This window comes from Capra hircus, chromosome 11, assembly GCF_001704415.2.
Source record: "Capra hircus breed San Clemente chromosome 11, ASM170441v1, whole genome shotgun sequence".
In the NCBI taxonomy this organism is placed as follows: domain Eukaryota; kingdom Metazoa; phylum Chordata; class Mammalia; order Artiodactyla; family Bovidae; genus Capra; species Capra hircus.
This window is the reverse complement of record NC_030818.1, coordinates 77898860-77915322: the sequence shown is the minus strand read 5'-3', so window position 1 is coordinate 77915322 and position 16463 is coordinate 77898860. Positions and strand designations below refer to the sequence as shown.

The following is a 16463-nucleotide window of genomic DNA, read 5'->3' as shown; positions in this document are numbered from 1 at the left end:
CTGAGGGGCCACTACTTTGACTGATCAGTGTCTCTCTCTAGGGGGTCAGTTCTGCCAGGCAGCCTGCCTGGATTCCTGCAGGGCCCCTCTGTACCAGCACCAGCTAGAGAGGAAGATCCCTGACCACGGCCTTGTCGAAGCTTTGGGTCCTTGGCCCCCAAATCCAGTTGGGTTAATGCAGCCCCAGTAATCCCAGCCCCCCACTGCCCTTCCTGCCCAGACATTCCCACGCGAACCTCGGCCCCCACCCCACCCCCCCCCCCCCCCCCGTCCACCTGATCCGCTTGGGGTCTGACCCCTTGCCAGGTCTCTCCTGCTCCCCTAAATCCCGAGTGGCGAGTGACCCAAAGTCCCACGCTGAGTGGGCCCTGCATCTTCGCAGTGGTCGGCAGGATGACGACTGGTAAGTTGACTTGGGACGAAGCAGCGGGTACAGGGGAGCTCGGGAGCCTGGGGCCGCCGTCGGCCCAGGAGCTCCACGAGGCCGGCATCCTCCGTGGGTCAGAGCGCGCGGCGGCCGAGCCAGAGCGAAACTCCTGAGACTTTGGGTCCCGAGGCGTCGCATTGACGCTGATCACCTACTCAAAGAAACCGTGACTTGCTGCCCCCGTCTAGATTTAGAGCTCGGTAGCAAATACAATGTTAAAAGAAAAAGATGCGCCTGCCCTGCTATGAGGATCCGTCAGCTTCCGGCCCTCTGTCCGCCCACCAGCAGATCGTCCATCCGCTGAGCCTTCCGGCCCTCTACGGACCGATGTCCCGGCTGCTGGTGGAGCTGAGCCAACACCCAGACCTCTCTCCTCGGCGCATCTCCCTGAGTTGGCGGCCTCTGAACCTACCTCTGCCGGCTGCTCACTCAAGCGCCCCGCCGCCCTTGCGACGGCGGTCTTGGGCGCCCCCTCCATCCTCCTCGCTACCCACCAACTCAACTCGAGAACCGCGGCCCGGGAAGGAATTACAGAGGCGCTACCCTGAGGCTCTTCGCCGCCCGCCCTCCCGGCTCCAGGCTCTCTCCAACATACCCAAGAGCCCGTTTCCGTCCGCCGGGGCTCCCCGGGAGGCGGGCGGGCGGAAGGGGTCCTTCCTGTCCACGCGCAGATGAAGTTGAGCCACTCCCGCGCGGGAACCCCCTCATTACCCCGAAGTTGCCTTCGTAGTTCCGGAACTCCTTTAAGATCCTGGCGCCCGTCTAAGCACGCGTTCCGCACCCCTACCTTTGCTGGTTCGACCGTCGGTCCTCGTCCAGCTGTCTTTCCGGCCTGTCCTTTCAGGCCCCTAACTCTCTCTTCCCTACCGGTCCTCTTTCCTGCTCCCGCCTCCCGCTCCGATCTTTGAAGGCTGTGCCAGGGTGGGGAACCGCGGGACCCGTGAGCAAAAATACGCTTTGGCGACGACCCCAGGCGCCCTGTGGCCTCTGTGCGCCCTCGTGGCCTCTTTGTGCGCCCTGGCCACGGAATCGTGGCACTGACCGGCGGGGCGAGCCCTCCGCCGCCCCACCTCCGGCGTCTCGGGCAGAATAGGAGCGGGGAGGGGGCGGGTGGTTCTCCGCAGGGGAGTTGGGAAGGAGCTGGGCGGGTACGCGCGAGGCCTCGGAGCCTCTGACTCCCGAGGGCGCATCTGGCCCCGGGCGCAGCGTGGGCGGAGGAGGGGGGGTGGACGCCTGGCCCCGGGGAAGCGAGGCGGGGCCCAGGTGGGTGGCTGGAGCCTCGGGTCGGTGACACTCGCCTGGCGAGAGTGGGGACGAAGAGCTCGGGTGGGACGAGGAGGCTCCGGCCCGGGGCTCGGCTTTAGGCCGGAGTAGGGGGCGCGGCGCTGAGGTTCGAGTGTTCAGCAGGGGGCGCTGCTCCGGGCGTTGACGGGGGTGGGGTGGGGTGGGGTGGAGTGGGAGATGAGGGGGGCCGCAGCTTGCAGCGCACACTTCCCCCATTATTAAACATTATGTTCAAAAGGCGCCGGGGGACTTCCCGAAGCCACGGAGCCCGCGCCGCCCGCCCGCCTGGCCCTCGGAGCCCATGGACCTGAGCGCGGCCGCCGCGCTGTGCCTCTGGCTGCTGAGCGCCTGCCGCCCCCGCGACGGGCTAGAAGCAGCCGCCGTGCTGCGGGCGGCGGGGGCAGGGCCGGCCGAAAGTCCTGGGGGCGGCGGCGGCGGCGGCGGGACAACCCTCGCCGCGGCTGCGGGCGCCTCCGCTGCCCCGGCCGCCGCGTCTCCCGGGCCCCGCGGTGCGCGCCGCGCCACGGGCTCCGGCTTCAGGAACGGCTCGGTGGTGCCGCACCAGTTCATGATGTCGCTTTACAGGAGCCTGGCCGGGAGGACTCCGGCCGGGCCAGTCGCCGCCTCCACCTCGGGATCTGGCCGCCACGGCCGCGCGGACACAGTCACCGGCTTCGCGGACCAGGCGACCCCAGGTACTCTGCCGTTACCGCGCCCGTCCATCCTGTCTTGCGCCCCAGCACCATTCCCCTCGGTGTGGCTCGGGGGGCCTCGGTCCCAGGCTCAGGTGTTAGAAAGTTCTCCGAGGCCCACGCACCCGACCTCGCAGCGCCTGGACTCTGGCTAGAGCCGCGGCAGCTGGCGGGGGCCCGCGCCCCAGAGGGCTATGCCCATCCTCTGCCCGGGGTGCCCTGGCCCTGCCAGCCCCGCGGGTCCCTTCGAGGAGGCAGGCTGAGTTGGAGATCCGGAGAAGTAAGGAGGGTATTCGGCGCAGAGGGACTGAGCAGAGGTGGCGGCGTTGGCTGCTTGACTGCTCTGCTGCTCTCAATCTTGCGGGGAGGGCTGTACAAACGGGGAAACGGAGGCGAACGCAGGACAGAGCGGGCATCAGACTAAAGTACAGGGCTCCGGAGAGGCTGGTGGCATCACCAGGTGCGAGGAGGGCCCTTCTCAGCAGGCTGATCTCGGTGTAGACGGGTGCCTGCCTGGGGCTGGATCCCTGGGGAGGTAGAGGAGAGGAGGCTATGCAGAGAGGAGAGGAGGGCCCGCCAACCTGCAGGAATTCAGGCCTCTCTGGGACCAAGCACCCCACCTTGCTCCACCCTGAGCCCTCCAAAGGTAGGACTTGGGTGAGGCAGTGGTGGTTGGGGAGTGTCATCTGGATTTTATTAATCTCTATTGAAGCCATTAGAGCAGACAGATAGGGAAAATTTAACTAATTTCAGGCGGAAATGCAAGTAATTTCGGCCTTAATTCTATCCAGCCAGAGACCCAGCCTGGAAGGCAGGAGGGAAAGAAAGGCAATAGGGCTGGGAAATAAGTGCTGCTGCCACCCAGGCCCTGCTGGGAGCCAATGGAGGGTTCTGTATATCCACTGCTAGCCTGGGAAGGCAGGTAGAGGGGGTGCAGTAATCAGGTCTCTTATTCCCTCCAGCATACACACAGGGTCTACACAGGCCGCTTTATTTGGGAATGCAGGGACCGTCTGGGCCCAAATGGCCCTAAAGTCTGGTGGAAATTTTTAAGCATTCTCTGAGAGCCTGGGGTGCCCCCTGGATGGGATGCTAGGGTACTTGTAGGGAGCCTGAGTCCTGGTGTGCAGACCCTGGGGAGGGGGTCTCCCAGCTGTGGGAGAGGTGAGATGTGTATGGCCCTGAGCTTGTAGAGAGGCACCAGATGCTCTTCCTTAGATCGAGTTAGGCCTGCAGTGGCCTCAGCCTGAGCTAAATCACAGGAAATCTCGGAGAGGATGCAGCAGCAGAATCTCAAACCAGGGAGAGGCTTGCAAGGGAAGCTCAGAGAGAGTGCTGCCGCTCCCAAAGCCCCGGGAGAACGCATGGGGAGACCGAAGGAGCACTTTGCCTAGTGCCTCTCCTGCTTGCCTTCTGCCCTGAGCCTCCACTCAGAGCAGGGCTGCCTGAGGGCTGCCGGGGCAGCACCCACACTTCGGTCCCCAGGAGTCGATGGCTTGGCGTCCAGTGGTTGGTGAGCAACACTCCAACAGTGGGGGGAGTCTGCACAGTTTCTTCGCGTTTGGGGCAAAACGAAACCATATGACCTTCTTCAAAGGGAGCTCCTTATCTGCTGCTTGGTGGAATTTCAGCTCTTTTCTTCCTTTCTGAGCCCCCAAAGAAAAAAAGTGTCTACGATGAGAAGTAAAATCCCAGAGGCCGAGTTGAGTCCTAACGGAGGGAAAGGCTAGGTCTGCGAGGGGACCAGCGGGGCCCTGGCGGGAAAGCCAGTGGTCCTCTGCCTTCCCTGCAGCAAGGCGTCCCGGCCGCTTTAAGCCCTTCGCAGAAAGTGGCTTGCGCTCCCTTAACGCCTTTCCCTTCCGTCGGAGGTGGCGGAAACACTGGGAGAAGTTTGAGCCTGTAGTTCCCATTGCGACCAGGGCCTGACCCGGGCCCCTATTTGGGCCTCAGTTCCCCTCCGGCAGAGCAAGGAGCCTGGATGCGGGAAAGGGGGTCTGCAGCCCTGCGGACACGTGCCTCTTCTGGACGAATCTTGGAGGCCCAGCCTGCCCGGGAGATCGTGTCCGGCTGGAATGTCCAGGCAGGGCTAGGGAAGGGAAGCCGCAGAAGCAGTTTTCAGGGGACAAGAACTTTCGGTTTTCGCCCAACCGAGACTCTGAGACTCTCCTGGCGGGTAAGGAGGGCCATAACGAGCAGTCCCCGGACCGTGCCTGGCCTGGCCTCCAGGTCTTTAAGAGGTGCACGACTTCTGATGCGCCCATCAGGCCTCTTTTTCTGCCACCGGCCGAAAGTCTGGCCTCCGCCTTAGTCTTCGAAAACCCATGGTTCTGGGGCAGACAGCCGAACTGTAGGAGCCCTAAGGCTTGGGTCTCGGGTGCCCACGAGGCGCGCTAAGTTCGTTGGGTTGTTGGACATCATTTAGCTCGAATCAAAGCTCACATCCCGATAACCTGAGCGACGGCTCCCTCTCTTTTCGGCCAGGCTGACGGCTTTTGGACTGGAGCCGAGATGTGCGAGTGGGCGCCGGCCACAGCGAACCTTGCTCCCACATCCAGGGCAGCTGGGACTGTTTGCAGTTAGAGGGTGCACGCTTCGCTCTCACTCCCGTTCTTTCTCTGTCTCTGCCCGTCCCCTGCAGACGAATCGGCAGCCGAGACGGGCCTGAACTTCCTGTTCGACGTGTCCAGCCTTCCCGACGCAGACGAGGTGTTGGGCGCGGAGCTGCGCGTGCTGCGCCGCGAGTCCGGGGCGCGGGGCCCCGGCAGCGCGAGTCTCCCGTTGCTGCTGCTGTCCACGTGCCCCAACGCCGCGCGCGCCCCGCGCCTGCTGCACTCCCGGGCCGCCGAGTCCCTGGACACTGCGCGCTGGGAGGTGTTCGACGTGGCAGACGCCTTACGGCGCCACCGCCGGGAACCGCGCCCCAGCCGCGCGTTCTGCCTCTCGCTGCGTGGAGTGGTGGGTTCGGCGCGGGTCCCGCTGGCACTGCGGCTGCTGGGCTTCGGTTTGCGGGGCGGCGGCGGCGGCGCGGCGGCGGAGGAACGCGCGCTGCTGGTGGTCTCCTCCCGCACGCAGAGGAAGGAGAGCCTGTTCCGAGAGATACGCTCCCAGGCGCGCGCGCTCGGGGCCGCGCGGGCCGCGGAGTCGCGGCCGGATCCGGGACCCGGCGTGGGCTCGCCGACCGCGGTCATCGGCGGGCGCAGGCGGCGGCGGACGGCGTTGGCCGGGGCGCGGGCAGCTCAGGGCAGCGGCGGGGGCGCGGGCCGGGGCCACGGGCGCAGGGTCCGGAGCCGCTGTAGCCGCAAGCCCTTGCACGTGGACTTCAAGGAGCTGGGTTGGGACGACTGGATCATCGCGCCCCTGGACTACGAGGCATACCACTGCGAGGGCGTGTGCGACTTCCCGCTGCGCTCGCACCTTGAGCCCACCAACCACGCCATCATTCAGACGCTGCTGAACTCCATGGCCCCGGATGCGGCGCCAGCCTCCTGCTGCGTGCCCGCGCGCCTCAGCCCGATCAGCATCCTCTACATCGACGCCGCCAACAACGTGGTCTACAAGCAGTACGAGGACATGGTGGTGGAGGCGTGCGGCTGCAGGTAGCATGCGGGCCGGCTGGGCCAGGGCGGGCGCAGCCGCGCCACCCAGGGACTCCCCGCTGAAAAGCAGCTTGGGGCAGAGCCTGTCGCCTCGCGGGGGTGCGCGTCCGAGTCTGGCCCGGCGCCCTCGCGGAGGAGGGAGCGCGCACGTTCACGTACCAGCATGCACAGCCGCACACTCCTCACTCGTGCACATGTGCACGGTGGACGCATCGGAAGGCCTTGGGAAGAGAGGATCTGACGCTACCGAATGTCACAGGTCATGTGTATTTTGCAAATAGATATCTATTTTTGCGCCCACTGCCCCCTTTTGGGGAGAGAGGGGGTGCGTTTCCGTGACAGTAACTGGCACTAAATCGAGTAGAATCAGGTTAGGGAATTGGGGGCTTCAGAGTAGGGGGAACTAACGGGATACTCGAGTAAGTCTCATTTCACCCCCTTTTTGTTTCTGGCCAAGTGTGGGGCACAGCTGGCTGGGAGGGAGGGGGCAGAGTTCCCGGTGTTGCTCCTGGGGCAACACCCCAGGAGGTTTTTCTTAGGAGCTGGGAGGAGGCTTCTAGGGTTGGAAAGAGGCACAGAGGTGGGTGGGGTGGGCAGGCTCCTGCCAAGGACGGAGGACTGGGGCTTGTCTGCCAGGTAATGCCCTTTCTGAAAGTTTGCGTTGTATCTGCATCCGCGTCATTAACTCTGGAGAGGAACCGCTGCAAAAGGCCTCATCTTTTTCCTTTAACTTCCAAAAGTCTAACATTTCCTAGTTTTGAAAGGGGAGTTTGTCGGAAAGACTGCATTGTGGAGCTTCCCAGATCTCTGCAAAGGTCAGCACCAGTTTTTTTGTTTGTTTGTTTTTTGTTTTAATCAATTCAAATTGGGAATTATCTGGAAAGTGGAAAAAACAATTTAGGAGCGGATAAGTGAGATGGGGGATAGGCTTTTAACTGTGGGACTGATCTGACTTGTCATGGGGTAGAGTGGTGTCTTCCAGGTCCTGCAGCTCCTAAGCTGGGTAGACCAAGGTGGTCCTAGGGCCTTGGGGGGACGCAGGAGGAAGCTGGTGCAATGTCTGGGGATTGGGAAAGGGGGTTGCTATGACTTTCCCCAAAGACCTGCCAGGAGGTTTTTCTAAGGAGCTGGGAGGAGGCTTCTAGGGTTGGAAAGAGGCACAGAGGTGGGTGGGGTGGGCAGGCTCCTGCCAAGGACGGAGGACTGGGGCTTGTCTGCCAGGTAGGCACAGCCCCCTCCAAATGGCACCCTCCGAGTGGCCCACATGTGCTTGTGCTTAGCTATCAAGTCTGTGTCGGCTTTTGCACGCTTTCACTGTGTTGTTGCTGTAGTTTTTGGCAGTGTGATAGTAACGGGAAGTGAAGCCACACAAAAGTGCTTTTGTGAGATTTCAGTTCCCCACAGCCCAGTGGTTCGGAGCAGGAGGAAGGTCGGTCCCTCCCCTCCTTGCTCCGTGGAGAGGCATCTGCAGTTTCGCTGCTGTGGTCCCTTCAGAAGGACCGTGGTGTGGGGGCCAGAAGTGGAAGACTATCCCCAGTCTCTCTGTTTTGCCTCAAGAAGTCTTGCTGATAGTAGGATTGTCTGTCCCTGTAAAAGGGAGGCAGAACATGCCAGCCTTCATTGTTTTATTTGGTTGATTTCTGCCTGGGGGCCCTCTGTGGCCTGTGTAAATGATTGGGAGAAGGGAAAGAAACAGGTTGGATTCCACCTGCCTGGGGCTCCAAGGGCTTTCTTGAGAAACCCTGCAGCCCTCCTGGTCCTCCTGCTTAAGGCTATGCTGGTCTTTCTCCTTTAGGGTCCCTGAGAGGCCTTCTTCGCTACTCTTCTTGTCTTGGATGCTAAGATCCAGGGCGATTTATACAAATCTTCATTCTCAGAGAGAATTCTCTTAAAGAGAGATTTGAAAGATTTAGATATAACTCATTTATTTAAGGGTCCCCACCTGAGTCCTTTTTATCTTTTAAAATCCCCCCATAGGAGGAGAAACCACATTTATAATGTGAATTTATATGCTGTGGCTATGTAAGTAGCTATCCATAACCAGAAAATGCAAGTCTCTTCTCATTAAAACAAAAATCCCAAAGTAGCTGCTGCAGTACACTTCCAGTCAATTTCAGTGACTGGGCAAACATCTATGAATTTTGCCAGAGAAGTGAAACTCTCATTTTCTAAACTATGATTTGAATAGTATTTGCCTAGTGATTACTCTGAGACCTGTCACAATGAAGAATTTTTTTAAAAGGGCACTAAAGTATTAAAAGTCATGATATTAGAAGTTTTAGAAAGGGAGCTGAAAAACTATAGCTAAATATTATTTTGAAGAAATTCTAGGATATTTCATCTCTTTGGACAAAAGCAAACATTTGATACTTTGTTAATGACTAGGAGAAACAACTGGAGGGGAAGAAATGTCTTGATTTAGTCTGAGCTTTCTGTAACAGGAAAAAAAAAAGTCTATTTTCTGTTTCCTCCTGTTGACCCGCTTCCACCAAGATGTAATGGAAGTGATGGAGGAAGTGGGGTGTCTCCCTCATCTCGAGTCCAGGCTGCACCCCATGGTGGGGGGCATTGTCCTTAGTCACTGACAGTTCCTTCGATGACCCCTTATGGCCTCAGTGTGTTCTTTGTTTACCAGATAAAAGGAATGCCGCCTAGATTGCATCTGGAGCCGCATGAACCAACCAGCGGCCACTGTGTTCCGTCTCAGGCCTCTATATCTCAGAGTTAAAAGGAGGTGAACAGAGAGGATGATGTGTTTTGCTTTGTAAAAAAAGACAGCAAATGGGCCATCACACATGGAGACAGATTCTTGCTGTGGCGATGTGGTTAGGATAGCTTTGTCAAGACGTGGACGCACGTGTTTTGCCTGCACGGTCAGTAGTACCCTGTACTGTCATCTGTCTTCCAGGCAGTGGGGAGCGGGCCTGAATCAGCCAGCTGGAATCTCCGGTCCCCACGGAGGGAAAATGGGCTGCTGACAGTCATGGACAGAGTGTCAGGACTGTGAGTGAAGGTGGCCCTCCTTTAGCCTTGGGTCCCCAAACTCTTCCTCTCAAAGGAGACCCAACTTTCTAGATTGCTGGGGAAGAATCGAGATCCTTCAAACCATTCTTTGCTAGAGAGGAGAGTTTGGCATTGCTGCCTGGGGAGCACAGGGCAGGCCAGCTGGGGCCCTCGGGGATGGTGCCAGGTCTGCCAGGCACCCAGGCAGTCTGGTCACTGCCGCTTGAAGCCAGACTTCCATATTAAGGGTGACCCCAGCGCTGGTAAGTGGCTGTGCCCGCCGATGCTGCCATGCTTGCCTGGTTGAATTCTGGGTTTCCAAGCAGCAGGACTGGGTCCTCTGGAGACGGTGGCAGGCCTTGTCAGCTTAGCTTGGGGGAGCAGGCCTGAGCCACGCCGTTCACCTGTACGCACTCCCCTTCACCCTCCTGTCCTGGCCAGTTTTGTTGTTGCCATGGAAGGGAAGGGAGAAGACAGGTGGACTGTGTGATTGTCGAGTCACCCTGTCAGACCCTCTACGGGGACTTCTCCCTTGACGCCTCTCGGAGGAGGTGTCAGCAGGAGCAGAAACCTCACTCCCATTTGTGCTCAAGAGAGTCTGACTACCTTCTGGATGTCATCACAGTGTAACTCAAACCCTACAAGTCAGTTATCCTGTTTGCAATCTCATTCAAACTCTAAGCAAAAAATAACTAGGGACTGTAGACTGATCTTTTCCTTAAAGCAGAGACAAAAACTGAATGCTTTCCAAGTGCAGCTCGTGCAAAGTCTGACTTTCCTCTTGCTTGAACGTGGGCTCTAGAGAATACAATGAGAGGACCAGAAAGCACTGTAGCCTCCTGTGGACCATACATGCTGTCGGGGGCCTTGGGGATTCTTGGGACACAGAGCTTCCTGCAGGTCAAGAAAGCAGGGCCAGCTCAGTGGGCCTTGGGCAGCGGACCTCTGGGGGACGCCAGGTGGGCTGGACTGTTAGGTGCTGGAAAGCAGGGTCCAAGAGGGCCTAGGTTGGATCGTGCTCTCAGAAAGGGTCTGGATTGGGGAGGAAAGAGTCATGGCTGAGTGACCCCAGAAGCTAGAGGGCAGTGAGGTGGGAAGAAGCTGGACACCTCCACAGGGCTGTGGGCAGTGCGGAGGCTGAGCCCACCGTAAAAATACCCGCAGGAAGGCCACGCTACTGGACGTCTCTGGAGAAGTCTAGCAAGTCATGGGTGGTTACCTCCCTGCTCAGAGCGTCAGTAAAATGAGAAGCGCTTGGGTCCTGTGGTTTAGAATTGTCCTTCGTCCCCAGAGCCCATTCATGTCATTCAAAGGCAGAGCAGAGGTGACTTCCTGGAGAAGGTTCCCTCTAACCCAGCCCCAGAGCCGCTATCACAGGTGCTGTAGCTTTTTCCTGTGTGTGTGTGTGGGGGTGGGTGTGTGTCTGTTCATTACACTCTTGGCTTCCATTGGTGCTTCTTGGATGTTGCTCTGGTATCCTCCCGGGGCAAGGTAGGCCAAGAGTCCCGGGGGTCGGGCTCAGCCCACCAGAGCCACAGCTTTTCTCACATCATGTCCCAGCTGAGGGGCGCTATTGGCCCCGCTGGAATTCTGCCTGTGCTCCAGGGTGGGTAGAGCCACACTTAGCTGAGATTTTTTCTGTGACCAAGTCTTGGGCGGGGGCTCCCACACTACCCCTCTGGGAGGAAAGGACAGAAAAGGTGGCGCCTTGCTGCAGCCCAGACAGGGCCTTGGGCTGTCGTGGAGTCCCTGGACAAGGCAGGCAAGCCCACCTGAGGATGAACTGTTTCGCCAGGGCCCCACCTGGCCCTCAGTCACCTCATTGCTGGGCCAGCGTGTGGCCCAGCTACTAGGGGTGGGACCCAGGGGCAGATGCCAGAAAAGCTATGCTTCCTCTTCTTTTTGAAGCCCTGGACACCAGTAGCAGAGTTGAACACTAAGGAACACAAGAAGGGAGGAGAGAAAAAAGATGTTATTTCTTACTTTTCAGACAGCTCAGCCTTTGGCTCCTGGAACCTACGGCCCTTTATTGGAGCAGGCTTCTTCCTCCTTTTGTGCTGTCCTGGACTTTAATATGCACCCAGAGCTTAAAACTGCGCAAACAGTTAGCTCCCACCGAGGCTCTAGGTTAGAGAAGCCTGTTCCGTCTGGGAAGGCCACACTCCCAGTCTGCAGACAGCCAGCTGCATGGATGTGGCTGCATGGAGAGGGTTGGAAGTCGGCCTGGTCCATCAGTGGGGGTGATTTTGGCCACGTGGGCTCTGGTCCGTCATTCAGGGCTGCTCGCTGCTTCCAGAGCTCAGCTTCTTCCCACCCGCCCCGCAATTGCCTCCACCTTGTTTGCTGTGTGAGCAGAGGGCCTGGGGCTTGGCGGCGGGCAGCGTTGGGAGGTTGGGGCTTTGTGGCTGCAGCAGCAGCTGTAGCAGAGCCATCCAGGCCTCCCAGGGTAAAATCAAAGCGTGTGAGGTCATTGCAAAATCAGTTTGCATTTCAAGTCATGCTTGTACTTGTTGAAAAGTACAAATATACCCTCAGAGGGTCACAGGCAGTGGGCGGTGGTAAGCTTTCTCTGCCTTGGCAGACCTTCCAGTGGCAGTCCGTGGGCCCCTGCTAGTATCCTCTAGTATCTAGTCTGTGTGCTGTGCTGGCAGAAGAATGGACTAGCTTCTCTCTCACACACACCCCCCTATGGAGTAAGACGGCTGGGGTGTTCATAGACCCTTCCCAAGAGGTGTTTCTGCAGGCAGGTGAGTCTGTGGGCAGGACAGCTTGGTGTGGTACTTACTGTATGAAGCAGTTTTCACTCTGTTTTTGGCCTGGTGAACTAGTTTAGGGCAGTGCAGAAGCTTTTAATCTTCTAAGTCAGTAATGGGATGTGAAATAAATTGTCTAGAAAAACAAGAAGAAGCTTTGCACAGCAAGTTCCAGGTGCCTTCAGGCCTGGAGGTTCAAGACCTTCCAGACGCAGCGAGGTGGTTTTGCTTTTGCGTTTCTTTTTCACTGGCTTTTAAGATGTAGGCCAACAGGAGTGTGCTGGTGTGGAGATCTGGCCAGGTGGGCATGAGCCAGTGGCGGTTTTCTTTGCAGCTGGTTCTTTTCTTCTCTGTGCTTTCCCACCTGACCAGCAGTTACTGCATCCAAAGGCGGGGGCAAAGTATCTATCTGTTCCCAGCCTCGACTCCGCTCAGACACTTGGCTGCCAGAATTTAGAACCTCAGCAGGACCTTCCTGGGCTGAGGTGTGCTTGTGGCGGACAGTGACAAGACTCCTACCCTGTGGGGCTTATTCATGGGAGTCCTGCTGAGTTAGGGGTCAATACAAACCCATCTCTGCCCGGGAAGCACGCCCTTCCCTTGAGGCCACTCCCTGGGCTGCAGGATCGGGAAGAGCCATCTCTGGCTGGAGGTTCGCTGCAGCCACACACAACCATACCTGTTGTACATTCTTTGTGACAGGCCCATTTTCTCTCACGCCTCTCAACCTGGAGTGGCCCTCACCTAGATTTTTCCGGGGGTGAGTGACTCTGAAAAGCAGTGACAAGGTGTCAGAGGCCTTTCCTTGTCTGCATGTCTATCTCTGAGTGACTGAAGGCTGCCAAGGGCAGAAAAAGGTGCACGTGTCCCCGTGGCTCAGGGCAGCAGGAACTTGGCTTGAGGGGAGCAGGCTGGCTTGAGGAAGGCTGCACCCATTAGCAGGGCTTATTTTCTTTGCAACTTATATTTCCGGGTCAGGACCCGTGAGAGTCAGAGCAAAGTCAGCCATGCAGTACTCTGTTTCGAAAGTGATGATACAGTTCAGGGAGAAAGCAAGCTCGTGATAAAATGTGTTTTCTGGCTGGGAAGTACTCAAGTTCCAAGCCAGGAATGGAGGCTCTGGAAGGGGGGAACGTCTCTGTCTTTCTCCACCTGGAGAGCATCTTTAGAGTAGTGGTTTCATTTTGTTTTTTGGCATTTCACTTTATGCTGTAGCACGAAGAACTTTTATGTTTTTTATGAGGAAGAATCATCTTCAAGTCACTTTAGGTCTTTTAGCTGCAAGTATTTCATCCCACATGGAAAGTTAATGATTTCTTTTAACAAGATTTCTGTAATGATTTTTTTACTTGCCTTCAATAGATGAAAATAGGAGATTCTGAAAAGTTTAGAAAGCATTTTCTTTCTTCTTCTTCTTTTTTTAAATATATAAAGCAGCAGCTCTTCTCACTGTGAAGGCTTCTGCAGAAGTCCGGCACCAGCTTACCTGTGGTGTGTTTGCACAGGCGCTGGGCGGGCAGTGGCGTCTGATGTGGTGGGCACCCTGCCCTTTGCCAAACATGCCCTCCAGTGCCGATACGGTGATTTTAAAGGAAATGGGCGAAACTCGAAATGATGGCGATGCCATCACAGCTGAATGACATGCCGTTCAGTCAGCAGGTAAAGACACAGTTAACGATTTGGGGGCATGGATAGACCCCGCTTTTGTTTTGCAATGACACTGTTTCTCAGCTTGGCTTGGGAGTGAGATGGGGAAGCCGGGGAGGTTTTTAACACAAGCTGAAATTTCCTTTGTCACCTGTCTTCTAGCTCTGGTTCGGCCTGAGGCTTGGGGGCTGGAGCTTGGGCCGTTCATCTCCCTGCTGCCCGGCTTGGCCATCTGAGCGGCACGAGCTGATGTCGTGAATGCCACCCCTGCGCCCAGGCCGGCTAGCAGGGGACTCTTCAAGGGCAGGTACAAACCCACTGTGTATATGTATTCTCAAATTTAAATAGACTGTACATATTGGAGTGTAAATGAACTGTAAAACAGCAATCTCTTTTTTTCTGGACAGTTAAATAGCAGTATATATTTGTTAAACATGCTTGTGTACTCTTCATTAACTGTTTTAATATTTTGTACAGATAAGTTGATTAAATATTTTATTGTTAAAATTGCTCCTGGCTGGTCTTTAGAGAACCACTTTTTGACTTGTTATCGTGTTTTCCTGTGTTGAGAATAGCAGTCAACCTCTGAGAGTTTAGGAGCAGGTACATTGGAACCGGAGGTTCTGGGCCCATGAGTCTTTAAGCTGACCGACTGCTCCCCCTTGAAACACCTCAGGCTGTGAGTCCAGGAAGGTGGGGGCTTGAGCCATGGGGCTGCTGCTCCCTGGGTCATAACACTGCAGAGGACACTGTGCAGCCACACATGGTATGAAGCCACTGCAGGGGAAGGGAGAAGAATCAAGCTTGGGTTCAGGGGAGAAGAGGCCAAAACACAGAGGAAAACGCCGGCTCTTTGGAAAACAAGCACTGGCATCGGTAATGTGTGATCACTGTCATTCCAAGCACAGAGTGAGTGGACAGATTCTCTGTTTACAGATGTATCGGGCTGCTGCTGGATCTAGAAGCCCAGGCACTCCCTCCCTGGAGGCTGCACAGTTGTGACTCCTAGCAGCAGAAGCCCAACTGCTGCAGCTTCCTCTGCAAGGCCAGTTAACATGCGTCAGGAAAACCAGAAAGTCCTGCAGCGAGTTTGACGGGGCACTGCTTCTCGGTACTCTTCTGGACAGATACAGAGATCTGTGCTTGGTGATGCTGTCTCGGCTCCTTCAGCAGCTCTTCTAGACTGGGCAGGAGAGGATGGACCACACAGTCTTCCTCTCCCAGCTGTTTCCTGTAGTTGAGTGAGAAAACTGTTGATTTCATCCGTTCCTAGGTATTTCTGGGGAACTAGTGACGGAGCAGCAGTTGTGGGATGAGGACTTGGCCTCACTACTGACTTGTGACGAGGATCACCTTCTCTGGGATATGGATTGGGCCAGTGTGACTCACCTTTTCGCAGAGTGATCAAGCGCACGTCCGTTGTAATCCAGTGTTCTTGTGGGATTTTAATGCCCATCCCCATGTCATGTGTCTTTCTCTGGTGAAAGGTAAATAGAGAAAGCTCCCTTTTTGCTTCTTACTTTCATGACTACCAAATAAAGGAGCCTCTAAGTTAAAAAAATTAAAAAAAAAAACCAAACCATTTTGGCTGCACTGCAGGGCACGTGGGATCTTATTAATAGTTTCCCAAACAGGGATCGAACCTGTGCCCCCTACATTGGAAGCACAGGGTTTGAACTGGACCACCAGGTAAGTTCCAAGGAGTTTCTTTGGCAGAAAAATGTTCACCTTGTAACTAACTCATTTGGCAGGTTGTTGTAAACGCACAGGCTTCATGACTCTGCCATTGAAAAAGGTAAAGTATTACATTACTTTGATGATAACAACCCTCAGTCAGTTCTTCATTTTCGTATTTTTACTCTCCACTTAACCTACCCCGGAATTCTGTGGTTAGAGGAGTACGCTTTCAGCTGAGAAGGGCTAGTTACAGGGAGAAGGGGAAGTCAGGAGCCGCATTTAAAATTTTATCCTATTTCCCAAACACTGTTGAGAGATGGTCTAAAGGCCCTGCAATGACCGATGCTAAAAGGAGGCGAAGAAAGACTTCTCCGCTCCTCCAGGCCCCGGCCCTGGTGTGCCCACTGCCTGCTCATCTCAAGGCAGGCTGAGGCCAAGATGCTACCACCTGCTACCTCCCTGAGAGCGGAGCTGCCTGATCTGGTTGTGGATCCCTTGTGCTCTTGTGCCCCAGGGAAGCTCTGTTCTGCTCAGAAGAAACAGTGATCTGGGCATAAGCTCGTCTGCTGTGACGTGTCACCGGAGTGTAGCCCCCGACCGTGAGGCTGGGGGCTTCGCCGAGCCCTAATCACATGCAGGTGCTTGGCCCTGCAGCGGCGGCCAGCGGGAGGAAGCCCAGATGTGGTGTGAAGCCCGCGCAGCGTGGATTTGCAGAGGCGGGATGCTGGTCCCGCTGTGGGTGCGGGGGGAGGCCCTGCAGGTGCACCCGCATCCCTGGCTGTCGTGGCTGCCCAGTCACAGGGTCACATTCCCGTCCCGGGAAGAGGAATTTTCCCATAGACTCACCCAGCAAGGGAGTCTGTCCCGGTGTGGGGAGGTCAGCACAGCCCCTCTGCCAGAACGTCTGAGGAATGTGATGCAAAATGAAAACGCTCTGCTGTCTTGGAGCCAGGGCTCGTGTATTGTTGCTTATAATTCCCACTTGGGGTGCCGCACGGGGTTAGCGCACAGCAAATAATAACCACATATTTGGTCATTGCTAATACCCAAAGTCTAGAGGTTTTCTAATCACAGAAGAATGGAAGTAACAGTTGCAGCTGGACAGCCAAAGAATGGGCCATGGCACGCAGTGGCCTTGCTGAGAGAGGCCAGCCTATGTCCTGGAATCTGACTCAGCGGTGCACAGTGAGGCTGGGGAAGTGCTTAAGGGATAAGCGAGCAAGCCCTTGTCACAATTCCATTTACACACTCAGTTCTGAGGGACAAGGAGTCCCAGCGATGTGATCCTCTGACAAGTCCGACCGACTGAGGGAACTATACTTCTTGAGAGCTTGCATATTAAGTATGGCAACAACTTATTAATTTAGAAAACAAGTTATTGACG

The 16463-nt window shown here is 56.4% G+C and overlaps 1 protein-coding gene across 1 annotated transcript; it reads left to right on the top strand.

The window, feature by feature from the left end:
• Positions 2013–7694, top strand: GDF7 (growth differentiation factor 7). Its single transcript, XM_018054777.1, has 2 exons — positions 2013–2406; positions 5042–7694. Exons 1-2 carry the CDS (start codon positions 2013–2015, stop codon positions 6001–6003), a joined length of 1356 nt encoding a protein of 451 aa, XP_017910266.1. The 3' UTR covers positions 6004–7694.

Bases quoted from the DNA above. Each gene is read 5' to 3' on its own strand.
- GDF7 (XM_018054777.1), top strand. From the start codon at position 2,013: ATGGACCTGAGCGCGGCCGCCGCGCTGTGCCTCTGGCTGCTGAGCGCC. The intron at 2,407-5,041 runs GTACTCTGCCGT...CGTCCCCTGCAG, and splicing joins CGCGGACCAGGCGACCCCAG to ACGAATCGGCAGCCGAGACG.